At 42.4% G+C, this 26,210-nt stretch overlaps 1 protein-coding gene across 4 annotated transcripts; it reads right to left on the bottom strand.

Moving 5' to 3' along the window:
- Positions 1-387: 387 nt before the first annotated feature.
- On the bottom strand, positions 388-25,595 carry IL20RA (interleukin 20 receptor subunit alpha). 4 transcript variants are annotated; one of them, XM_054196999.1, is made up of 7 exons: positions 25,436-25,595; positions 10,612-10,741; positions 8,583-8,761; positions 7,726-7,901; positions 6,000-6,144; positions 5,312-5,451; positions 388-2,791 (listed from the first exon to the last, which is right to left on the bottom strand). In XM_054196999.1, the coding sequence occupies exons 1-7, from the start codon at positions 25,518-25,520 to the stop codon at positions 1,856-1,858; spliced, it is 1,791 nt and encodes a 596-aa protein (XP_054052974.1). In that variant the 5' UTR covers positions 25,521-25,595; the 3' UTR covers positions 388-1,855. The 4 variants fall into 4 exon arrangements, with proteins under 4 accessions (XP_054052974.1, XP_054052976.1, XP_054052977.1 ...); XM_054197001.1 differs by having other exon boundaries at positions 10,626-10,741; positions 25,436-25,568; XM_054197002.1 differs by having other exon boundaries at positions 10,626-10,710; positions 25,436-25,520.
- Positions 25,596-26,210: the final 615 nt, after the last annotated feature.

The following is a 26,210-nucleotide window of genomic DNA, read 5'->3' as shown; positions in this document are numbered from 1 at the left end:
GATACCTTCCTCTTCTAGGAAGGTTGGTTGGCAGCTGCACCAAACTGTTGAGGGAGCCGGAGCATCCTCATCCTTCCACATGGAAGACACACTAAACACAAGTGATTGGTCTTAGGGCAGCAGTAACTGGGTAAAATTCAACAGACTACAGAAAAAAGTAGATAATTGTTTCCTACCTATGAGTTAGAGGCCCCACATCGCAAAAAACAAGTAAGAGATTATGCACTAAGAGTTTAGTTAAGAAGTCTTTAAGAAATATTGGGAAAGATTTTGGATGGCTTAAATGAGGCTGGCAGTAGTAGAAATGTTGTCATTTTCACATTTCCAACTATGTTCTTCTTTCACACTGAGCTATAACAAATGCATTGATGTAAGTATTTAGGTATAACATTGCTACATGATCTATAACTTTATTATAAAAGCAGTTGAGGGCATATTTTACATCAGATAAGGAGTCACCAACATGAAATATTTTACTGTCATTTCTGGTTTGAAAGTCCATGACTACAATTGAAATATTTCAGAGGATGAATAGTCACAGAAAATACCAAGGTCATGCAACAAAAACAGTACCTGAGAGAAGAGATACTGGTAAAAGTCTTCCTTCAAAAATACACCTAACCATGTACCTAGTTTGGAGGGTACAAGTTTTAAACACCATAGAAAAGTTTTTTCTCTTTTTTTTTTTTTTTTTTTTTTTTGCTTCTCCTCTTCAAAAACATTACTGTTGGGTTTTTTTGGTATTCACAAAAAGGTCCATTAAGTAGAAAAGTGACAGATAGGCTTTGAAAAGAAAAATATAATCTACCTTAGTAAATAATTTCTAAAATACCCTGCAATTTTACTATCCTAAATAAATATCACATAACATGGAGAAAAAGTGAACTTGTGTTGAAAGTCCCTGTCAGGAGATCAGATAATAAAAGAAAGCCCACAGGTACACTTTCCGGGTCTGCCATAGCAAGTGGGACGTGTCTGCAGAAGCAGCGGTGTGTCTGGGTCAGACTTCGCCGTCTGAGCTAGTCACGCCAGCCCGCCATTAAAGTCATGGAAGAAGAACAGATGCTTGCAGGACATGAGTCACAGAGATGGGGCACTGCGAGTGCCTAAGGCTGAGTGAGACACGGTCCATCCAGTAAGATTACAGGCCTTTCACTGGATCCCTCTGTGCCACATTTTCCCCCAGTTCAAAATATGACTAATGCTGCTTTCTTCCCCCTTGCGCCTGTTGAGCCTGTAGGCAAATCTGCTACGACAATTGTTGCTGGTTGCAGATCTGCGCGGCACAGTATGGACGGGACCCCGCGCGTCACGCAGGTCTTTCAACAGAAATACGTAAGAATTCCATTAAGTAGAAGAATGTTTCTAAGGCAGAAACAAAATATATACTGGAATGCCCTTAACTTCCACAAAAGTCAGCTCAAACCATCGCATGTAGCAGGAGTGAGACCTAGAAAAGACTGCATTGTGTCAAGATACATGAAATAGCCCAGAAAAATGTCATATTGTTGCTTTTTATTTGCCAAAAATAACTGCTTCCAAATGCTGATCTTTTTTTGATAGAAATTACAGTGTGAAAATCCTAACAGCATCCTCTGTAAAAATATGTATTTTTTAAAAAATTAGATAATCTCATAGCCATCATATTTTACCCAAGGGGTTTACGATGGGAGTTGAAATTACTTGTAACATGTTTGGAAACTGTTATAAATAACATACCATGAATAAGTTGTTCAACTGTGATGGTTTCAAAAACTTCAGTACATTAAGATGTGTTTGCTCTACTGAGTCCATCGCTCTCTTTGGCAAATGAAACAAGATTTTGCATTTTAGAATATTTTAGAAAAATTACTGTTCAGTCTTCCATTTCTACGTGCAGTCCCCATTGCTCCTTGAATTGCAGGAGATACATTTCTTGGTCCTCTGATGATTTATTTACCTCTTTCTCAAACAGTCTGGACAAAATTCCATCTTCGTCAGGACCATCACACGTGAATACTGTTTCACACACCTCATTTTCAACACTGGACAAGGTAGGAATATACAGTCTTCCAGTGTGAGGATCCCAATCTACTAATATGGTCTGTCCACCCTCTTTCTCCATGAGGCCCTGTGCTATTTGTTCCAGCTGAGGATAGGATGTCTGCCCAGATTTTTCAGTATTCAAGTCCACCAAGTTGATACGGGTCTCAGCTGGCAGTCCATCTGCTGCATCAACCATCTTCAAATGAAGTTCCTCTATTTTCTCTCCCAAACAAGGGTCTGTTGCCCTCACCTCTAGTTGGGGGCAATACGGCTGTCCTGTTTTCACATTAAACAAGTCCCCCCAAACAATCTGTGGCTCACCTAGTAGTCCCTTGGAAGCAGAGGTCTTCTCTTTCAAACAGAGGTCTTCTAGTTTCTGCTCAGGACTGAAGTCTTCAGCCCTTACATCATGTTCATATTCCACAGTCCCTGCATTTTTGTGTCTCAAAGTATTCTTTGTTCCAGTCTGGCCATAAGATGGCCAGTTCCCAGTTTGGTCCCCTTCTGCTAAAATATCCTCTTTGAGTGAAATCTCTTCATGTGAAATATCAAGCAAGTGTTTTGTTTCCAGCACGTCTGTTGAAGGCAAATCCTTCCCTTCAGTGCCATTGTAAACAGTGTAGTAATGGGGACTTCTCCTTTCTGAGAGATTATTGGATTCCTGAGATGGCTTATACTCATCCACGTTAAGAGTGATAAGGTTTACCACTATTTTTTCACATGGTATGAAAACCTTTTCCTTGCATTTGTCAGTGTAGTGCCATACCTGGAAAGCAAAAAATATATTGATTTGAGTGAAATATAATAAAAAAACCATCTTGCTGCTTCTCATACTGTCATGTATTTTTAAAATATAAGGCTAGGCTAGACCTTATTAGGAGGTTATTTCAATTCAGGGAAGAAGGAAGTTCACAGTATAAACCTGCAGGATTGTCAATATCCTCCACTTTTTTTATTCTATCTGAAGTAAAACTATATTATGACCAGCTCTAATATCCTTTTTCTCATCTTCCCCACCTCAAAATAATGGTTAGAACAATTTTGTCAAACTCTGGTTTTGCTTCCACCAGCACAAACTCAAGTGACTTTGAAGAAAACATCGAAGTCGTCCTTGGGTCACAGATTACAGAATCTATTCCACTCTTTTTAAACAGTGAAGAGGAAATGCAGTCAAACCCACATCCCACAGGCAGAGTCAGGTACCGTGTTAAGGTACAGCTTACAGAGAATCAAATAGTATCAGGCTTCTTTTCAGAGAGGAAGCTATACAGAAGGCTGAAGTTCAGTGTATGGAGCCTGCACCGCGCGGTCTGTCAGAGGCTGCTTTTGTGACTCTGTGAAAAACCATCTAGTTAAACAATAGGAATCTTTCTGAAATGAGTAATATTTCAAACAGGAATAAATACTGTATAAGCAGTCACTGAAGAAAAGTGCCATAGAGAAACAACATCCAGAAACTGCACTTCAGTGCTTTCAAGCTTGAATGGAAGACTAAGACCACTAATCGATGTACCAGGTAGTCTGAAAGCTCCCCCAGGTCAGAAGTGCTGCACCAAAACAAACTGCTTATTCCACCTCCCCCTGACCGCACGGGGTGCCCATGTGGAATAGTCTGTAGGTTGGGAAAGCCAAAGAGCATCATTAAAATACCACGTCTATATTCATTTGCTACCTTAACATCAATTGAATCCAGAGGTGGAGAAATAAAATTGAAGCTTCAAGGTGGTCATAAAATATTGCAATGGACATTAAAACCACCCCCAACATACTAATTATATATTTAGTAGAGAAAAAACTCCTGGAGTTCAAGTTTAGTCTGCATTAATTTTTCACTATGCGGCCTTTTACGTTCATGGACTGTAAAGAGCTCTGTTCTGATAGATTTCCAAGGCAGACCAAGCTATATCCACCTTCCATGCCCTGCATCCCAGTATAAAGAATAAGACAGAGAAAGACTTTTTACCTGGGCCTGTAGTGACAGTGGGTAACAGTTTCAAATTGAAAGAAGGTAGGCTTAGATTGGATATAAGGAAGAAAGTCTTTACTGTGAGGGTGGTGAGGCACTGGAACAGGTTGCCCAGGGAAGTTGTGGATGCCCCATCCCTGGAAGTGTTCAAAGTCAGGTAGGATGGGGCTTTGAGCAGCCTGGTCTAGTGAAAGATGTCCCTGCCCAGGGCAGGGTGGCTGGACTAGATGATCTTTGAAGGTCCCTTCCAATGCAAACTCTGTGATTCCACGATTCTGTGATAAAGTTGGTGCCTCGTCAGGTGCAGGAGATGTCTCTGTGCACATCTGAACACACTGCAGCAGTAACTGCTCTACTCCTCCTGAACCCACAGTCCCTCTGTGAACATTTTTCCTATTACCTCTGCGCTGCTCTAGATTTCTTCAGAAAGATCAGCGTGTTGAAACCAATTGCCTTATACCTCCCATCCCACGGTGTCATGCAGACTGGATTAACATCAAAGTGTTCATTTATTACTGTAATTGCATGTTTATGCTTGAGCAACTTGTTTAGAGATAACTGTGAGAAAGCTCTGCTGGGCTCATGAGCTGGAAACCAATAGTCTTTCTTGGACTCTATGTGTTCTTTCTGAAAATTAACAAACTTCGCAGCTCTAAGAAACTTGCAAACATTTTTACATAGAAAGTGTATTTTGGTTGTGTAAATAACAGAATGTGTTTGTTGGTACATTTTTGTCTGTTAGGAAACAGTGCAGTATTTGAAAGCATTCTTGAAATCCAGGTTAAATTATCTGTATGATGCACATGTGCTAAACCCTTCACAATCACAATTAAATGGTAAAATGTGGTAATACCCAGCAATAGTCCAAGAAAATATCATGGGGTTTCTGCACTGCCTAATTATCTTCTGATTTCAATGAAATAATAACTTTTCTTCAATGAATCTCTACTGTGCTTCTTCCTAGATCAATTTAGGAAGTGCTGACTTCCTAACAGAATTTGCCTCAGTGCACCTCAGACCTTGCTTATGGCAATGACTCTTCCCAAACCAACAGCTCTGTTCTGATCCTCATCAGCTCCGGTCTTCTTTTCGGATCTGGGCATCTTCTTAGAAACACTTGCTAACTTGAGTTATTACTCTGTTTTTCTTGCATTTAATAACCCCGAATGTGATGTTCTTTTCTTGATCTGAGTGGCAACTAGAGCTCTTATTTGCAATTAGCCATGGTTTCCTCCCAGCTGACTTGGAGCCGTGGAAAATGCACAGCTCTCCTGTGCGTGCCAAGGTTGGCAGCGACCTCCTGCAACAGAGAACACTTACCAGGTTTGTTGGATGTTTCTGTTTGCTGACGTGAATATACCTGTGCACACAATAGCACGTCATTGAAATAGAAAGGACGGCAAGCATGATAGGCAGAACATATCCAAATACGATTGTTATAGTCTCATCTGTCGTTTTATCTGTTAACAAAACAAAAGTTCTCATTGTCCTGAGCAACTTTTTAATGCATTCAGATAGTAATGTGCATTCACAACAGTGCTTGTTGAATATAGGATGCAAATGTTTTAGATAAACAAGGAATTTGCATGAAAATTTTAAAAATTACTTTTGAGCTACAGGACAAATCTTTATTATAAATTAAGTTCTCAAAAGAAGTAATGATCCTTCCCTCAGGTTCCCATTTTGCTAACTTTTGCCTTCTGAGACTGACCCAGCTCTGCCACTCTCAGACCTTATTCAAGGACAAAAATTATTCTCCATTCACTAAGACTCAAAGAATGCAGATCCTTTCCTTCAGAGATACTGTTGAACCTTGCAGTCAGTAGACACCAGCGATGTTTTATTAAAGGCAAAGATTTCTTCCATCAGTACAAATGCACAGAGAAGGGAGAAACAATGCTAGCTTTTCACTCTCTGAATGGATACCTGAAAAACTTACAAACTCACTCACTGTGGGTTTTTTTTCTAATTTGCTGCTTCTTTTTGTAATTTGCCAGCTTACACATACCTTTCAAAGTAGCAATGCAATATTCTTTAGAGAACCCACTGTGCAAAAGTGGTGTGGTGACATATATCTGTGCACTGACGCAATAAGCCGTTCCAGGTTCTAACCAGGGCACAACCAAGGTGTTGTTGCTGACGGAGAACCACCACTGGAAAACATAAAAATGGATATTTTTTTTTCTCTTTTAACTCCTCACTTACAGAAAGGTATATACAAAATATACCACAAGTACACAAATTTTCTGGAAAGAATAATCATACGATACGAACCACCACTGTGTCCTTTTTTTCCTGAATACAATTAGGTCACGTCTTCTCTGAATATTTTATCTTCCATCCAATCATTCTTTTACCACTACTAAACAATTTCATGCTTTATATGAAGCAGGACTGTGTACTACCACTAGCCCATATTCTCATGGTGATGTTGCAGTAGAGCTAAAGCTTCACTCCAGCCCTGCCCTGACACCTAGGCCAATAAAAGGCACAAGGTACAGTTCCACAAAATCTTTCAAATTGGGATGTTCTGGTAAAGTTAGGTGCCTTAGAATAATGGGTGTTATGTAGACCTTGGAATCCAAGGTAAAGTAATTGCTCTGTGTCAAGCACCTTTATTAAAAAAAAACAAAACAAAAACAACCCAACCCCCAAACAAAAAACCCACTGTATACCTCTAATTGCTAATCTTGGCATTTTAATATCCCCTTTCACAAAAGGTGACATTTTTGGTGTTAAAGTTTCTGTCTCTTTTCTGGAAATTCAGAGGTCTGCCAGGCACAGATTGTGCCTGGAGAAAGGGAACAGAAGAATAAATGTTTTTGTAACTAACACTGAACTCTTCCTCATCTACTGTGTTTATGCTGGGAACTACTACTTGATAATTAAATGTAAATCTGCAGAGACAGACAAATGAAGATGTTCAAGGATGCACTTTGTCACGATGTATTACGAGTATTGCCAGGAGCCTAGCTGGCTGGGGAGCAGCTCTGCCAAGAGGACTGGGGACAGGCAGTAAGCTGAACGTGAGCCAGCAACGTGCCCTCACAGCAAAGGAAGTCAACAGCAGCCTGGGCTGGGTTAAGAGAAGAGGGAGCAGAAGGAAGGGAGGAATTATCCCCCTCCATTCAGCATTCATGAGATCACGTCTGTGACCAGTTTTGTTCCCCTCAATACAGAAAAGTCCAACAATCTGGAGTGGGTTTAGTAGATGATCACCAAGACGGTTGGGGCAGGAGCAATTGCCCTTTGAGGGGAGGCTGAAGGACTGGCGTTTGTTCCACTTGGGGAAGAAGAGATGGCTTCAGGGGAACCTAACAGCAGCCCTCAAGGATGACCCAGGGAGGTCATCACGAAGACAGAGCCAGGCTCTTCACAGTGCTCAATAGTGGGAGGATGAGAGACAATGGACTTGAGTTCAAAAAGAGAGGTTCAGACTGGACATAAAGAAACATGTTTTCCCTAAGAGGAAAGTCAAGCAGTGGAAACAGGTTCTGCAGTCTCTGTCCTTGGAGGTTTTCAGGATCCAACTGGAAAAACCCTGAGCGATCTGGTCTGAGCTCACAGCTGATCCTGCTTTGAACAGGACTTTGGACTAGAGACCTCCTGAGCTCCCTTCCAATCTGAATGATGCCACAATTCCTATGAGGCTATTTTGATCCTTGCTGTGACAAACTGCATTTCAGTAAGCACAGATTTAACCATTGCATTTCTACAGCCTTGTCAAAGCTTACCCGCTTCTTTGTTTTTTTGTTGAGGACAGACACGTTGTATTGCAGGCCAGGATACACTTGAAGCAGAGATACGGATTCTTCCTCAGGACTTCTCTTCCACTTCTCAGGAGCAGTCAGAAAGATTGAAATAGATTTCTCAGTAGAAGATACACTTACCACGGGTGGGCCAATTTTTGCTGGAAAAATGAAGATGTACAAAAAGCAGTTAAATGCAGCAGAGGTACACTGATTTGACCGTGTAGTTTCTTAAAAGTGGATGATATGATTTATTTTTTTTTGGTGGATTCTCAGTAGGACTTTGAACAATTCATTTATATTGCTAGAAAATTATTTTATCAGATAGCTAAGAGGATCTTTACAGTGAGAAGGGGAACACTGACTTGGAATTTTGCCTAGGAAATACTGTGACTTCGCAGGATAAACAACCTTGAAACTCAATTTATATATTTGCTAAAATAAGCTAAATTACTGGTATGTTCTCAGATTATCTGGCACAGATAAGAGACATTGTGCTGTAGAATACGATTACTGCTTGGTTTAATAGACACTTTTCAAAATCAGAGTTCTTTATACTGTGCATGTGCCACAACTTTTATTTGCCTTGAGTAAAGCTTTACCATAGCATAACACAGTATTCAGTATATATAAGACCGTTTATGCAACACATATATCCAAATTCTAATATGATTATTTCAATTACTTCTGCCAAAAGCATAAATGTGAAACAACTGCAAAAAAAAGAAATCTAACCTCATGTTAAAATTAAAATACCATATACTGTGAAGGCACATGCAGTCTGAGAATACAGTATTAATGAAGGCCATTGAACATCTGTCTGTGTGATTAGCTTTCCTTACTGTCTGTAAGAGGGTTGAATCGCGTAGTCTCCATCCAGTCAGAGCACATCCCATTTAGGAAGGCTTTAACGCTTGCGTAGTATTGTTCTTCATAGTCAGAGGTCTCATCGGAGAGGTCACACCATGTTCTGTTGATATTCCTGCATTCTGGCTTTCTAATCCATTTGCCAACACCGTATCTATATTGAAAAAGAAAGAGAAAGGAGCTGTAAAAAGCTATTGCCATGATATTAGTCACCTGATAATATAGCACAGAAACTGATATTGCGGCTGATAAAACAGTTTGCTTGTTTTGCAGAAATCTCCAATTCCAAGTAATTCTCAGTCAGCTGAGATAAAACATAAGATTTCTCCAAGGTTTTAATGAAAAATAAATCAGAGTAGGTCCAATCCAGAAGAGGCCCTATGGAACTAATTGGGATGTTACCGATACCAATCCGAGTCCAGTTTTGCTTACACAGACCAGAGATCTCTCAGTCTCCACAGGTTTAGTTTAAACACAGGATAATGAAGTCAGGATAACTGAGATAGTGAGTTCTGTCAAAGTGGTCAGTGGCTCATCCTGGTGCGTGGAGACAGATGATGCTCAGGGTCTCCAAGATGAGTGGATTGGAGCCTACTCATCACTCACAGTTACTTCTTTTTCTTATTTAAAAGAAAGATTCCATTGGAATACAATGGACTTCAAAAGCTTTCTAGTTGAAAAAGGGGCATACACTTGCCACGAACAATGCCTCAGAACTGACCAGCTCTTATACACTAGCAGAAGAAATCAAGGTTTCCTTGGAAAATTCCTGTCTGTATTTTCTCAGAAGCTCCTGCTCCTCAAATTCACATTATGCGGAAAAGAATTCCCCTTTGGCTGCTAATTAGTAAGAGCATGTGGCAGCTTCTACGTAACTGTAGCACAGTATCATTCCTGAGCGTTTTCCACCTAGCTCAAGGCATTGCTTTCCTAGACAGGTAGAAGCACACATGAATGTTTTTGTCTTCAGTGTGAGAGATGGCCGTACCTATGACTACCGACTCTTCTGTGGACCAGCTGACCCTGCAGAGCCAATGCAGCTAGTGTTTTCTGAGCATTTTACCTTCTACACAATTATCATTCATTCCTGAATTACTGAGCACTCTCCCCGTTTCTAGGAGGTGACCTATGTCGTTCTGTTAGCACAGTGAGCAAGATCTGGTCAAAAACGGTTGCAGTGTCTGACTACAGAAGCAACTCCTTGCTTTTTTTAGTAGCCAGTACAAGTTACAGGAAAGTTCTGGAGATATAAATTTGTTTTACTGTCATGAAAAAATTACTAGACCGAGGGAAGTGTTCATATTAGAGGTGAAGAATGGGAGCATTACCTCATACATGACTACGCTGCTATGCCTACTTATAAGCTAAACTTCCAGCACTGTCCTGCAGAATGACCTAGTGCTCCCTCAGTGGCAGTAAAGGAAACAGATCTTGGTCCTCACTGAAATTCCTTGATATCCTACAAAGGTGTAGATCTTGAAAATAGAAGGGCCTGCTTCCAATCACATTACTTGTTTTTCTACAATACTTGATAACTTCGGTGGATTTTCTTCTAGACTAGAGAGGCTTGCAGGATCAGAAGAAATCTGTGGGAGCTGGGTCTGTTCGAAAAGACCAACAGAACTCTGGGTGCTGTTAATATTCTATTAAATACTACATCTCCGGATCTGTTTAAATGGGTACGAAAGGCTAATGCCAATCTACAGCACAGTCGTTCTTCATTATTCTGTCTCATTTCTCAGGAATGCCCCTGAAAGCTTCCATGTTGCATCCTACACATCTTTAATAGGAAGAAAGTCTCCCTATAATTTTTTTTAACTGGATCTGAAGTAAGCAGTACCAGATGTAAAAGTTAAAAACCACATTGCTTAAGTCTAACCCACATTTTAGTTCTCCATTCTTTACTTTTTAGCAGCCCTGTCTTGCATAAAGATTTTTTTAAAATTATTATTTAAAATGATAAAATAAAAGTCAGTGGGGGATAAAATAAACAAGCCAACTTACACTGAATACTTCACCTTGTAGAGTACTCCATCTCCTGTGCCTTCTGGTGCTGACCAGTGAAGAACATTCTTCATGTTTATAGATTCAAAATGGACATTCCTAGGGTTGGGCAAAGAACAATACAACTCTCCTGAGAAAGAAAATAAGAAAGGAACAACATACACTAAGAATCTGCAAATACATATGCTTCCAAGTTACCCCCAAAAGACACTTATTTTTAAGTATGCCACAAAATTCTACATACTGCCTTTCTTATCATGAAAGGCACGAGGTTGTTGGCTATGGAAATAAATTTTGTTTCAAAAGTGTCCCTAGCTAGCGCAGACCCAAATTCCATCTGTATGAACATGTTTTTTCTCTAGCAAAAATGGCTTTGTCATTTGTGACAGACATTGCCATGAAAATATCCAGGGACTGGAAGCTAAAGCTAGAAAAGTCTGGCCTAGAAGAGACACATATTTTTAAAATTGTACAGGTCTTTGAATATCAGAACAATTTAACACTGGAAATTGTAAAAATATCTTTAACGCTTTGGTAGAATTCTTGTTGTAGCTGAGTGTACTTTTAAATATCAAACCAGGTATTTTTAAAAAGACAGGTGGAGTCTACTGCCAACACAGCTTTACTAACAGAAGTATGACTTCTCCAGAAGAAGAAGAGAAGTATGTTGATTCTTCAGAAAGTCAAAAGTGAACACCTACTGTTAGGTCACTCATCTAAATTGCTGTTCATTGCACCAGCTTTTGAACTGAATGAACAAGCAAGTCTGGGGGTTTCACGTTTTCCTAATACACACTCCTAATCTAATAAATTTAATGGAGATGCTCACATTGCTAAATTGTTTGCAAAACAGAGGCCCATGGGCCCAGGGGCAGAATCCCAAGCTCCAAGTTGTGACTCAATCCCCAGCATCTCCTGCCACAAGAGCTGTGCCCATGGGAGCAACCCTGAGACCAGCCCTGGAGCTGCAGCAGCTGGGAAAGAGCTTCTCATTGCGAGTGTGGCCACCAGAGCATAATGGGGAAGAGAAAAAGTCACTCGGTGATTCTTCAGGACTTTTCAAAACCTTTTAAGGTCTTCCTCCAGAGATGCAATTCTAGTTCTTAAGATAACAAAAAGGGACGAAGAAAGGGGGAAAATAAAGCATATTAACACAAACAGCGGGAACCTGTCTGAACGAATAGTCCTTGACCTTTGTTACTTCTGCCAGCAGACCTTAAGGATTTTTTTTTTTTATAGTATATTTCACTATTACTAGAGCAATAGTGTTCATCCTCCTGTATATGTTAACATATAGTTGCTTTTGTAAGCAAAAGTCAACACCATTTTCCTGATTAACTTGCCAACTTCTAGTGTCTTTGAGACAAGCAGTAAAAGCTTTTCTCTTCAATACATTTACCAAAGCAATCTCCTTGCAATTCTGTAGAGACCTATTACTTTAAACTGTCTTGGTGGAAACTCTGGGTTTTCAAAGCCTTTAAATGTATGTTAATGTTCAAAACAAACTCCGATATATCCCTGCATCGTTATCTTCAGATCATAGAGCTATTTACGGAGGGTATTTCTAATGTTGCTCTCTTTTATCTCTAGCACTTAAGCTAGTCTTCAGTGGCTTTTGAATTTTTTTCTATTCAGAGAACAAGTTTCATCGGGTATAGTCCTTAGGGCAATCTTATTTATTTATAAAAAGTATGTAGAAAGTCCCACTTCCTTGAACACTTGGACAGAGAAATGCCCAGTGACAGTCATCTGGTAAGAGCTCAAACTATAGACTCAGATGTAATGAAATAAAAAAGTGTCAGATGCCAGAGGATGTGAAAGCAGCAGAAGACGACCTCCAGCAATCTGCTTTACTCTAACATTTGCTTCCAAGGGGGAGATACAGAACCTAGAAAATAAAAGGTTTTGATTTCCCCTAAAATAAATGTCCTCTGCAACTGTTTCAGGTGAAACTAATCCAAACATAAATATGAAGCTGCCCAAGAAAGCCAAGAAAACAGCGTAAAATTTACAAGATCTGTTCAGCAAAACAGAGAAGCTCCTAAACCACTAATGTGCATGCTACTAAGAACAACAACCCAAGACCAGCATTACATGGACTACGAGAAATCATCCATGCATCAAGTTTCATTCTTTGTACCACATCCCAGCACCAAAGGGTATGAGACTACAGGAAACCCATCCACTGCATAATCAACAACTGTGAATAAGAGATTAAAAAAATAAAAATAAAATCAGTTGTCACAAAAACCTGCCAAAGCCCTGAGAAAGGCAACCAGGCAATCCGTGTAGAAAGGGAAGGAGGGCCTGAGGCACAAACAAACTTTTGCTCCAATTCCCAAGTAGGAGGAAATACAACGTAGGTATTTTCTTAGATTGCTGGGAATCAAAGCCATAAAAGGCTTCTCATTAAAAAACAATGAGGAAAAACTAAAATGCCCAACATGAAGAGATTTAAGAGTAAAACAGAGCCTGAGGGAGAATACAGTATATACTGCATGGTCCAAAGACCTCTGGAGGAAAGATTTAAAAAATTCTAGCCCTTAAACAGCAACAGATGAGGAAGAGATCTGTTGCCTCTGGTGACGGGCTCTGAGCAAGGCATCTACTTTGCAGTGGTCATAAAGGAAAGAGGAAGAGAAGCTCTTCCACAGGTTGTTTTATCTTTCTAGTTAGGATGGACCAGACTGGGTGCATCTCTCTCCCTTCAGTGGAGATGGTGGTCAAGACCATCAGCCTTGATCTCCGCTTCCTTGGCAGTCAAACTTACCAGAGATGCACTGTCCAGGGATGAGTGGCGAGGAATGCTGTAAGTCTTCAAATGAGAAGGATAATCTATCCTCCATGTCCACCACGAACAAGGAGGAAAAGGAACGGAGTTCGGTTTCAACAAGAAAGGAGGCATTGGGAGTAACCCCTTGTGGGAAGTGGAGTGCCTTGTGAGGAAGGATCACCTAGGAGGGCTGCTGGATGCGTCAGAGTGCAGATTAGAAAAACATCTACCAGCAATGACACTAATTTAGCTGATTCTGCCTAGGAGCAGTGGGATGGGATGGGTGATCTCTTATGGTCACTGCCAGCCCCATTTTCATTGGCCTTCTTACACTATCCAATAAATCTGGCTTCTTACTGTGTAGTAATAAATAAACTCGGCAGGGGTACTACTGAACCAGGTACAGGACAGCTAAAAATGTTCCGAACAGCTCACTTTTCACACCTTTTTTCTTTAAAAGTTTTTAAAATGTGTAATGCTTATCAGGCTAATCCATAGTCACCAAATTGAACTGGCTGGAGGCAGCCAGCTCATCACAGACAAGGGAACTTACTTCCACTGGTTTTCTGAGTAGTTTTTGTTTGCCTGCACCTTTCAACATTTATCCATCCTTGTGCAAAACCAGTTATATTCCTTGAGCACAGTTTAAAGTAGCAAGTAGCCTGTTACATCAAAATATTTTTAAACTAGTAACACGTAAAAGTACTTTTTTATCTTTTTTTTTTTTTTTTTTTTTTTTTTAAATTTCCCTCCACCCAGTGTGGTTTCTGCTGTGGTAAATGAAGTTTCAAAACAGAAACACTGACTGCAGCAGATGAGCCAATCTCAGCACGCAGAACCCACAGACCGTATCTTTACAAGATCTAAAGCATTACAACACTGCCTGTGCGCTCCACGTGCCCCCAGCTCAGTGTGATTTGAAAGGCAGAGGGACTGAGACCGTTAACTTTCCATTAGCTGCAAAAGCAGAGATTTGGTTTCTATTTCTGGTCTTGCCCCTTTAGTAAAGGCTTCTGTTTGCCCTTACGACAAATCATGCAAGTTTTTTATTCCTCAATTCTGCATCTGTCAAATAAGAATAAAACTACCATAGAACAGAATCACAGAATGGTTTAGGTTTAGGTTGGGAGGGACCTTAAAGATCATCTAGTTCCAATCCCCCTGCCATGGGCAGGGACACCTCCCACTAGACCAGGCTGCTCAAAGCCCCATCCAGCCTGGCCTTGAACACTTCCAGGGATGGGGCATCCACAACTTCTCTGGGCAACCTGTTCCAGTGCCTCACCACCCTCATAGTGAAAAATTTCTTCCTGATATCCAATCTAAATCTACCCTCTTCCAGTTTGAAGCCATTAGCCCCGTCCTATCACTCATTCCATACCCCGCTATTTCTCCAGGAAGAGTTAAGAATAAACTCCTTCATGTCTATTCGACACTCAACAGTATCAGGAGGCATGCATAGAAAACAGATCATACATAGAGCTTGTATATTCCATGGTTATCAGTCAGGAAAGGAGTCCAGTATGTGCATCAGCTGCTTATTTCAGTATCTTGTCTTTAAACACAATATATCCAGTTATATTCTGATTTTATTTCCATTAACCGATATTAATGGCATGGGTGTCCCATGGAGAATTTTCATTTCGTACTAGCCTTCGTGAGAGCCGAAATTGGTCATACATGTTGCTTTGCTAGGTTTAGTCTGTCTCAACAACAGTCTGCAATGGCTGTCATCACTTCCCAGTATAACAAAGTCATTGTATTTCTTGCATGGAAAAATGCGGAGCCCTTATTACTGTCTTTGGAAATGCTGTAAATCAAACCTCGAGTAATATCATTCTTTACATCTTCATGACTCTACACACCTGGACTGGAAAGATAGTAATAATATAGGCTTGCAAACTTCACCACCACAACGAAGAGCCAAGTCCTGATCTTAGAACAAGCTATTGCGAGGCTCTCCAAAATAGACATGACTTAGCCTGAAAACACCTTCACGTGTGAGCGAAAAAACCCACTGACGTCAGTGAGATTATTCACATGAGTGAAGGACTGCGTGGCAGGTGCCTCATCTTCTCTTTATGAAAGTGTCTGCTGGGTTAAAAAACCTGGTCAGTTTTAATCACGTAGAGTTCCCTGCCAGGCGTGTGCCTTGCTTGAGTCGGTGCTATTCAAAACTTAGTTTTCCATATCTATCTATCCACACATGCATACACACACGCACGCATACATACAAATATAAATACGCCTTTTCCATGTTGCAACTATTATCCGTTCAGCGTATCTGCTTTTTATCTGCTAGGAAGCACCGCAGCCTAACTCAGTGTCAAACAGCTGTGTTTAACCTCAATGCTACAGAACAAACACAGCTGCAACTACCTGCGCCCTCTCGCTATAGACAGATTTGTTAACTTTTCACTTGAGTTAGGTAACCTAGCAGCTGCAAAGCATAAAAATACGTAAAAACCTAAAAATACTGATTTTTTTGGTTTTTTTTTTTTTTCAGTACACTGGCTATAGTTCCGCGTGGGGAGAAGGCAGGTGAGCCACTGAAGGCTGACGTGTTGGCACAGAAATTCCTCCTGTGTAAGCACTGTTGTTGACTGCACTGCTCTCACGCAGAGCAATCATCTGCTGTATTTTACTGCGGCATGGCTACAAGGGTGAAAACACCAAATTATCCAATAAAATAAAACGACAAAGGAGGTCACAGTGCTTCTTTAGACAGCTGTAAGATATAATTTAAGACAGTGAGTGACATGGAAAGCATTCAGACAGAAAGGTGAGCCTCAGTGCAACACAGCTTTTGCCATTAGCTACACCAGTGAAACCGACTCCTCCCCTACGGCCCTCTCAGAGTTTAAACGAGGAACTCCTTTCCTGAGAACGACTGAGACTTTGGCTTTAATTGCTGCTGTACTTTCTTATACGAAAGCGGCCCTCGGGAGCACTGAAGCGGCTCCTTTGTGCTGGGCACTGAATTTATGGGCAACGCCACAGGCACTCCCCACGCCTCGCCATTTGCAGGCGCCACTTCAAGGCCACGGATCTAACCCCCGCTTACACACCTCGCTGAGCGGGCGGCCTTTCAAACAGGCTGAGTCCCCGATTCAGCTTTTCCCACTGGGAGCTTAGACCCAGCAGCAGAGCCTCAAGCAACTTAAGAGCAACCTACGCACCGAACATTCACTTCTGGCATTGCTGTAAGCCATTTGCCCTTTCTTTAGTCTTTCTGTTCAACTTTGGGTGACTTCCAGCAAATTCCTGCGAAACCTCGCTTGCTCCTTCTATGCTGCTGCTCTTCATTCTTTAAGGAATTTTCGATCTCTTCTTCTTCCAGCTCATCTGTTTCAATGGTTATGTCCTTCTCAGGGAAAAATATTCCCTCAAACACACGCCTAAGCGTAACATAAAAATGGTCACACTCGGTCAGAACAAATGTCCATTTAGCATCGTGTTTGGTGGCACTCGCTAGCAGAGGGTTGGAGACATCTTTTCTGGCACATCTACAGCCTCAAGCGAGCTGGCACTGGCCATGCAGGAACGCGAGGGAGCACACCAAGTGGTAAACAGGGGAACAGAGCCAAAACTGGAGATCAGAGGTTGCAGAGAGGAAGGGAAACCCAGCAAAGCCAGGAATACGCATTAGCAAGTGTCATAACCTGATATTAGTCATCTTAGCGACAATTTAAACAAATGAGTTAACTTTTTTTAAATTAAGTGGGCTTGAAAGTTTTTCCTCTATGCTGACTCTTTTAGACTCGAACTCAACAGGCTGGATAGCGAGGAGGAGGACTCATTACAGCTTAGCTGCCTTTCTCCTGGTGGACTGCTGGAGCTCTGTGACCGCTGCGTATGAAGCCGGGCTAGTGAAACCCTTTGACTCGAGCAGCGCTGGTGGGAATGTGGGGAGGAGCACGGAGGTGATTTCCTGTTCAAGTCATAACAGCGTTCGAGAGCAAACCACAAGGCACACTCTTGCCCTCCCAGAAGAGGAGCCCGTCGCTCCCTCCTCAGAAGGGGCACAGGGGAGAGAAAGGTGGGGACAGAAATGGAGTTGTAAGACTAAACGTAGGCCAGGCGGTGAAGCAGACAGAAAAGCACAAGAGAAGGACAAGACCGGGGCATGTGGGTTTTGTTTTTGAAGAAACAGGCGGGCTACCAGTGCAAACAGGTGAACCCGAGGAGGTCATTTGGGGAAAGAGCGTGAGTGGAAATACAGACTGAAGAATGGGAGAGATGCAGAGGGGGAACTGAAGCTGCGGCTTGCCCTGACATGCTCTCCTCCTCCATGCGAAGCCTTGCATTTATTTATCTAAACCGTGTCCTAACTTATAAAAACACCCCTACAGAGAATATTGGTCAAAGAACATTTCAGACTCAGTCCAGAAAGACCCAACTTCAGAAAGGAGGAGAAAGTCTTCCCAGTCCATTGAAGGCTTGCTAGGAGACAACTGGAGAGGCCCATGGCAGCTGAACATCCATTCCTTTTTGCTAACTTGCACGACAGAAACGAAATAAACTGAATTTTCTTCCCACTGTGTTGAAGGTTTGCAAGAGTACCTCATACTACCTAACCATGTCCTGCTGCAAAAACCTTTCCTTGAGGCACTCCAACAGGAGAAAGTTATTGTAGGTATGCTTTCTATTAGTCCTGAGGGATCAATACTGGCCTGAAACAAGATGAGTGCAATTCAAGGTGTGCTTGTCTAAAATTACTCACAACCCCTTCAAGGCTTTCAGAGTCATCAATCCATCAGAGGTGTTTTGTGTTTGGTCTGTTTTGTTGTTTTGTTTTTGTTTGTTTTGTTTTTTTTTTAAATTATCAAATTGAAGGAGTTTTTGTTAAACTTGGAATGCAAAAACATTTTTTGTCATGAAGAACTAAATTAATTTCAAAAGCCCGCTGTTGACACAATTTCATGACGGAATAGCTGCTTTTTAAAACAGATGTTTTGAAGTTTTACAATATATTAAAAATAGCCCAAATGTCCAGCATTTAATTTTGAGGAGTTACATGTTTGACGTTACCAATTTATTATTGCTTAGGTCCATCACAACCCAACAGCCAAGAAAAAGAAAGCTTAACTAGAATACCTCTGACATCTTACATTTGGTTTTCAAAATACCCGAGGCTTAAGTAAGCTTTCTGCTTGAAATATTGTAAATATTATGCTGTGTGACAGTTATCAGGTGAATCCTGACACACCACATTTTGGAACACTCCTAATCCATCCTTACATAAAATATCTATTTTTTTACACATAAACTGAGCAAAAAATTAGTTTTGGCTTTCATCATTTGGTGCTGGCCAATATCTATTAGGCAACAACAATATACAATTAGAACTGACAGCATTATATTTATTGCCAAACAGGTGTTGCTTCTTGCTCTCTGACCTACTGATGGCTTGCCTAGAGAAGGGATTTTGTTTTTCTTGGAGTCCAAACTAATGTAATCAGTGAAATCCCCTCTTTTGAATCCACGTTTTCCCTTGGACAGGAGACTGTGTTGTTAAAGGAGGATGAGCACTTGCCTTCATTTCTGAGGGAAGGGCAATCCTCAAAAGGTGCAAGTCAGTCACCACCTTCTGCATCCAAGATCTGAGAAGAAGGACCAACACTCCTAGCGATGCTGCGATGCCTTGTCTCTCGCAGGCAATCGGGCTGATGGGGTCACACTGCCACCCCTGTCTGAACGACCATGAAGGAAGGGCCTATTTCCAGTCCCCAGACAGTGCCTGCAAATGGCGAGAGGCCATTTCAAGCTGACCCCGTGGGACAGCCAGCGTGGCTCTAGGTTTGGTCTCTTGCACGGTGATGGAGACCGGCCGGTGATACCCCAGCAGATATGAGCGTCTCTGCTCCTCAAAGCTCTCTCAAAATTATTTTTCCCTCTTGCGCCCCGCATTTACGATTTATGCTGCTCCCCACAGATGATCAAGGATATGAGTGCCTTTGGGAAGCAACTGCTTGTAGAGAACTCGCGAGAAATGAAGGTTTCCTGGGGTACCCACCCATTTCTGTTGCTCTCCTGTCAGGTGCAGGCTGGCGTGTTTTGAGGCACCGTATGACTGTTCAGTGTCCCACAGTAATTTCAGATGTGAACAAGTCAGTGTCTAATTATAGGTTTAGTAGTATTTTTACTATCTTTCCTGTACTCAACAGGCATTTTTTGTTAAAACTACCAGTCATGATTTTTAGACTCATTTACCCGCCTATAGATTTTGCTGTACAGAGGAAGTTATGCAGCACTATCACCTACGTCTCTTACACTAAGTTACAAAAGACTGCCTCAGAAATGGCGCTGAAGGCAGCAACATGCCCAGCTGGATCCAAGGAACATTGACGTTCAAGGGAACGGCCAACACGCTTTGATGGGCTCAGGAGGAGCCTGACCACCGCCTGGGCTGACAGAGGAGCTACCTCTCGGTCATGTTTGAGCTACTGCAAGTTGATTTAACTCAGACTGCTCCTGTGTCTGTCTGCTGCCTTCTTACAGTGGGGAAAAAGCCCTGTCAGCAATTACATGTGCCTCAGTCAGTCTTCAGTGCTTCTGAGCCACATCCTCTACTTTACTATTTTGACTACAGTACCCACCAACAGCAGGATATTGATGTACTTTTGGAAAAGAGAAGGAAAGCCCAGAGAAGAGAAGTCTTGTGCAAAGCAGATGCAATAATAAATACTAGCTCAACTGCTCCCTCCAGCCTTAAAGAAACCAGTAGGAAATAAATTAATCCCATTTTCACCTAAAAGCTGTAATAACCACTCGTGTGCGTTTTTATGCGCTGAGTGCGATTAAGATCAAACGCATAAATCTTGGTAGCAGCATGTAAGATCCTTGCACTTCCTGAAGCAACATTCTTCTTCTCTTATTCTCTTTGGACACATTCCTGTTCCCATCACAGAAATGGGAGTGGAAAATGGAAGGCTGAAAACCAGCTAAGCTATTGGGTAAGATTTAACTCAAGGTGCTGGGGTATAAAGAAGGGAAGAAGAGACTACAGTCTTCCTTCTGTCCCTTCATTGACCTTAAAATACTCTGGCAGAAGCTAGGCAGACAGGAAAAGTACTCTATTTTCAATGAGAAAGAGATGTAGCTAATTTAATCTCTTCATATGTAAACTGTCCCATACCTCCAGTCCTAAAACTTGTTTCCTTTTCTTTATGATTTACCTAGTTTTACTTTAGTGTTTTCAAGATAGGATGACCAGTGGATAAAAACCTGCAAGTTGCTGGTACGCCAAGTATAAAGCACAGATTTGTACATCTGTTAAACACAGCTCTCTAATAAAAGCTCTCTCTCATTTTTGTCTAGAGGTGGGCCTGGCTTCCAGAATTCAGGTTCTTACAAAGCTAAGCTTCTTAAAATATGGGAGATCTTGATTGGCTCATAAAGTGTGAATTTTCTTTCTCTTAGCTATTAATCCTGTCATTGTGGATAATCAACACCACTTCTTGGAGAGAAATCAATCAGCAGAAATCAATCTGCACAAGCCACAACTATAAAAACAAACATAAACTGGAACCACACGCACAAATGACTTGAGTAATCCTAACCACTTGCTTCTTTTTGAATTAAGAGCGTAAAGGCCACTGGAGAACAACAACCACGGAAGGATAAGGTTATCAGCTACAATGGAGAACCTGAATGTTCACACGGGGAACTGTAATGCACATCTAAGTTCTGGACTTTTTAACGACAAATCTGAACAGCGTTCGGAGTTTCTCTATAGAATGAACTACCTCCTTTAACCATTTCTATTCCTCCTCTAACCATTTCTATTAACAGGCAATAAGAATTTGTCGAGTTGTGGAAATCATAAGCAAAGCCAACCACCAGGGCACAGATCAGTCCTGCTGAGTATATAGATATATACTAGGTAATTCAAATTACTACATGCACAACATTGTCATGTTTTCTAAGAGTTCAAAAATCATTATATTTTACAATATTTTTCCCCACTGTTTTTCTCATCTCTACTGTTGCGTGAACATATTTTTTCTTCTTTGAATCATTTACCTAATCAAAGAAGACAATTTTCTGTGAGTTCTTACTGCATTTCAGTTATGTACAGCCATCCATTCAAGTGAAATCTATATATTTTCCAGGACAAAGACATCAAGAGTATATCCACAGGGCAATTAGCCTGTTTAATAGGTGCACACTGCATGCCATATATATGAAATAATCTGATGTTTCAGTTTGCTATTTAACACTTTAGCTAATACTGGCTGTGTCGACGCAAGAGACCAGCCTGTTCTCAGACCCATAATGTACCTTAAATCGCCTTGTGTCAATACCTAAACATGTCAGCACTGTTTGACTTGGAGACAAGCATTTAACTTCTGTCCTTCACAAATTATGACTGGTGCTCAAAGACCATGTATTCATGCAGGAATAAAAGTGGCTGTTCAGGCTTTGTTTCTGTCAAAATAAACTGAGCAAGTCACTTTTGCTGTCCCAGTTTTCAGGCGGGGTGAATTGCAAACAGCAGTCTCTCCCCTCCTCTTGAATCCAGGAGCAGCATCCACACAGGGACTTCTAGTTTTTAAAGTACCGTGTGTATGCTGACAGCAGGAAGCCTTCTCAGTGATTCACTGTGGGTATGTGAGAAGGAAAGGACGTGGATTATTAGCACTGGAATACTGCCTGCCTTCTGGGTAGTTTTAACATGATAAAATCTGTCTGGGCATCAGTGTGGTCCCTGAACCCCAGCTCAGCGGCATAACTGCAAAGCCCATACCGTGATCCCTTTTATCTTTTTATTCTGTATTTCCCACAACAACATCTTGATCAAAAGGGATGTTTTGTACATTTCAACATTCTAGTAACTGTGAAAGAAAACATACTGAAATTTGCTTAAAGGGAGGCCTGAAGCTGCTTCTCAAAATATAGATCTATTTATCAGTAAAAATGTGACAAAGAGGAAGATGAAAGACAAGGACATTAAATCAGGTGTGTCAATGCAGACCAAGCAACTTATGCAACTATTAGAAAACACTAAAAGAGGGAAGCTTTCAAGGTCCCATCATAAGAAATGTATTTGCTGTAGCCACATACCAACTCCAGCAGAATCTAAGGCTACCACTACGTTAGTGAATAATGCACCAATATGAGCAAGTCTGTTCTATGACAATGTTTGCATTGAGAAAATATTGTCTACGCTACACACATTTCAGGCCTTCTTTTAACAATGGACTAGCTCTACTTGCATTAGATATGCTGATGGAGCAGATCTTCCAGGGCAGCTCCATCCATAAGAAATGCAGTTCCAAGACTGCGTCACAATACAGAGAAAAGCACAGTAAGTGAAATGATTGAGAGATTTGCTTCCAAATCATATGCCTTACCTGAACAAAAATAGTAAACATTCCTTAAATATATCAAAATGCTTCTATTTTTGCAGTACAGCATTCAGGCTCATTTCCCTTTCTTGAGAATAAATATATATTGTAGTACCCCTTGCATTCTTTCTTCTGTATAGATCTATAAGACAGAGACTGGACTTTATGGGCCAGAAATTCAAAGGCTTCTCTAACTGCAGAAGAATGTAGTTAGAGAAACCTCCACTAAGAGTATGGCGAAAGATTTAAGATGGAGCTTGGTAAATTAATAGATTGACATTCTACTACTACAAAATTCAGGATGTTCCTTCCTATACTTACTAGTCTCTTGCAAAAATTGCTAAACTCTCCCATGTGGTAAAGAGGAACACATTACATTTCTTGATCCTGTTGATTAAATAATGAAATTTCCTTTTTTTTTTTTCCATTTACCTTTCCATTTTGCTTTTTCTGTGCTTTTTCATTTGTTCTAGAGTACAGATTTTTAAACAGCGAGTGAAACACCAATTTATAAAAATTCCACTGAAGTGCAGCGACGAGCGAAATTTTTGTCCTGTGCAAAACTAGGTACCGCTCAGATGGCCTGTTAGGTGGGCACAGATCATTGGACAGCAGTGACCTAGAACAGAACGCAGTCAGAGACCGCTGAAACAGTTAAGTGTCATCGAGTAAGGATAAAGTTGTACCCACTAACACACCACAGGGAAAACAAAAGACGTTCTGAAAAGGTCCAACTATAAGTTCGCATTTAAATGCTGCTGCCACAGACTTCAGAAAAGGAACTCAACAAGAGATCCCAAAGGGGCAGGCACAGCACAGATCCCATAAGATGCAAGAATTGTAGTCTGGGAAGTCCTGCTGTGAAGCTGCTTTCTGTGGCCCTTGGGCCCAGGAGGAATCTGTTCCTATTCCAGCATCAGATCAAACCTTCAGGGTAACTGCCGTATTTTCTGGTTTGCATCTGCTCTACACTGGCAACCCAAGCTTCTTCTCTTGGAGGAAAGTACCCAAAAGGGACTCCTCTGCCTATCGCTTCACTTCGGAGAAAGAACAGGAGCACTGCTATGACAGTTCTGCACCTCGTATAATTTTTTCCATTATTAGCAAAATCCTGATCGGATGAATTAAAACAACTTTTACTGTCCCACCGTGAAAGAGGTGAAAATGGAAACTCTAAGCCTTCAGTGAAAGGCACAGCTCTCCCATCCCTGCTGGTATTGCTGACTGTCAACAAAAACCTGAAATTATGCCCAGCTAAAACCTCAGGAATGTGCAAACAGATTCCCTTCTCCCTCAAACCATTAGACAAAACCAATGTAACTCCCTTGAGTTTTTCTAAACCTTCTTTGGAAGCAAACACAGTATTAATCAAATTTTATTATTTTTTTTTTTAAAGGGCAACTGAATGCCAGTTATACAGATTTTCCAAGACACTTGCACTGATGATCAGCATATTTAAATAAGACGTGGTCAGTTACCTAAAAAGAAGCTGCCCTTGGTACCCCTGAAAGCCACTAAAAAATCACTGATGTGTAACGGAGAAGTTTGTCAAAAGAGTTAACTGAGACACGGCACTTAGTGCTACTCAAGAGCATTCAGAGTATGAAGAACACTCCTTACTACCGCCCAGCTCGCACAGGATCTGGAAGTTTTGCTGTGGAGTTAAATAGGAACAGACTCTGTCCTTATGTATTCAGTTTTGGAGGCAACATTTGCAGCTGAGAACAAGAGCACGAAGATGGAGTAGGCTTCTCAGATCTACGAATCTCTGCAATGCCTTGCTTGGTGTTATACTTGAGAGACATAAAAAAAGAATTTGTGTGACGCTTTTTAACAGCAGCAGGGCACCCACCATACACACACATTCCACAGCTCCGGTTTACATGCACTTGGCAACATCCTTGCCCGTGCCGGGGCCAGTTTGCTCTCTGAGCTGCTCTCACAGCCCACTCCAGCTGCCACCTTTTCTGCTCCCTCTGTCTCCTTGTGTTTGGATGTCTGTCTGTCACCGGAGGAGCACTCCGGTTTACAGGCAGGAGAAGGGAATCAGAGCCACTCAGGACACCAGCATACGAGCTGAATATCTCTGCCAAAAACCCATCCTGCCTTTTGTTTCAATCTGACTCTTGACTGCTCAGGTAAGACTCCTGGGGATGTTGACTGTCAAGCACAAAGGAAAATACGAATAGCAAAGATATTTGGGGAATTATCCCGACGCATACAACAAGGACTATCTCAAGAGCACGCTATCAACTTACACCAGAAAGCAAATTAACAGAAAGCTTTGTAAACTCTAATTCCAGCGTAACTATGGAGAAAAGAACAAAACGAAGCAACATTACAGAAATACCCAGTCCTCTTCTTCCAGTTAAGCACCGGCGGCCAGAAAAAAACGAACATTAAATAAAGGCACCGCTGTCTAACGCGAACGGCACACAGCGCCCCAGCCCCGGCCCGACCGGCGGCGCAAGCCGCCTCCCGGGCCGCCTCCGCCCGGCCGCAGGCAGAGGGGCCCCGGCTCGGCTCGGCCCCGCTCGGGGCGACGAGCCCTCGGGGCCGGGCCAGCTCTGCCGGGACAACCGAGCGCAGAAACGACCCCGGGGAGCCGCGGTGCCGGGGGGGTCCGGCTCCCACCCGCGTCCCGGGGAGGGATGCGCATCCCCGGAGGGGACCGGGACGGTCGGGCAGCGCCGCCACCTACCTGTGTGCGCCGCGGGGGGCGGCGGCAGGAGCAGCGGCAGCACCAGCAGCCAGGCCGCCCCCCGCTGCGGCCGGCCGGCGCCCATGGGGGCTCACATCGCCCAGCCCCGGGGCACCGGCTCCCCAGCGCCGCCGCCGCGCAGGTGGAAGGAACCGGCGGGCGGGACGCGCAGGGCAGGGGAGGGGAGGGGAGGGGAGGAGGAGAGAGAGGAGGAGCCAGGAGGGGGGGCTCCCACGGAAGCGGGCGGGGGGCTGCGGGGCGGCGCGGGGTGCTGCGCAGTGCCGGGAACGCTCCCACGGAGGCGGGCCGGGGGCTGTGCGGGGCCGGTGGGTCCCGCCTGGGCGGATGGTGGTTGTCGCCGGCCCCGGCGTGGCGCCGTCTCCACGCGGAGGGACGTCTTCTGCTGCACCCCTTCGCTGATGAGTAACTCTCCCTCGAAGCCACCATGAGATGTGGGTGGGATGTTGTTATACCTCTTTTTTTTTCTTTTTCCTTTTTTTTTTTTTTTTCAGAGGAAGCTGAAGGCCAACGTGCTACATCTTCGGGTGTTCAGGTGTCTGATTTCTCCCATTAGTTCACATTAAACAGTCTGTTTGAACACAGGGAAGCGCCATGGAGTCTCCATCCTTGGAGATATTAAAAATCCAACTGGTCATAAAGCTGAGCACCCTGTGCTCCACCTGACCCTGGTTGGACTAAAGGGTCTGCCGAGGTGGATTCCCACCTCAGCGACTCTGGGATTATAAGAAATAACATGTTTTGTTTGCAAATGGAG

The sequence above is a fragment of the Rissa tridactyla genome, chromosome 3, assembly GCF_028500815.1.
Source record: "Rissa tridactyla isolate bRisTri1 chromosome 3, bRisTri1.patW.cur.20221130, whole genome shotgun sequence".
Classification (NCBI taxonomy): Eukaryota; Metazoa; Chordata; class Aves; order Charadriiformes; family Laridae; genus Rissa; species Rissa tridactyla.
This window is presented reverse-complemented; position numbering and strand designations above follow the sequence as displayed.

What these genes read in the sequence shown, in the direction of transcription:
- IL20RA (XM_054196999.1), bottom strand. Translation starts at nt 25,520, where the DNA reads ATGGGCGCCGGCCGGCCGCAGCGGGGGGCGGCCTGGCTGCTGGTGCTG. An exon ending in TTGCATTGCTACTTTGAAAG is followed by an intron (nt 5,452 to 5,999) that starts GTATGTGTAAGC and finishes TTTTGTTAACAG; the next exon opens with ATAAAACGACAGATGAGACT. An exon ending in AGAAACATCCAACAAACCTG is followed by an intron (nt 2,792 to 5,311) that starts GTAAGTGTTCTC and finishes TTTGCTTTCCAG; the next exon opens with GTATGGCACTACACTGACAA.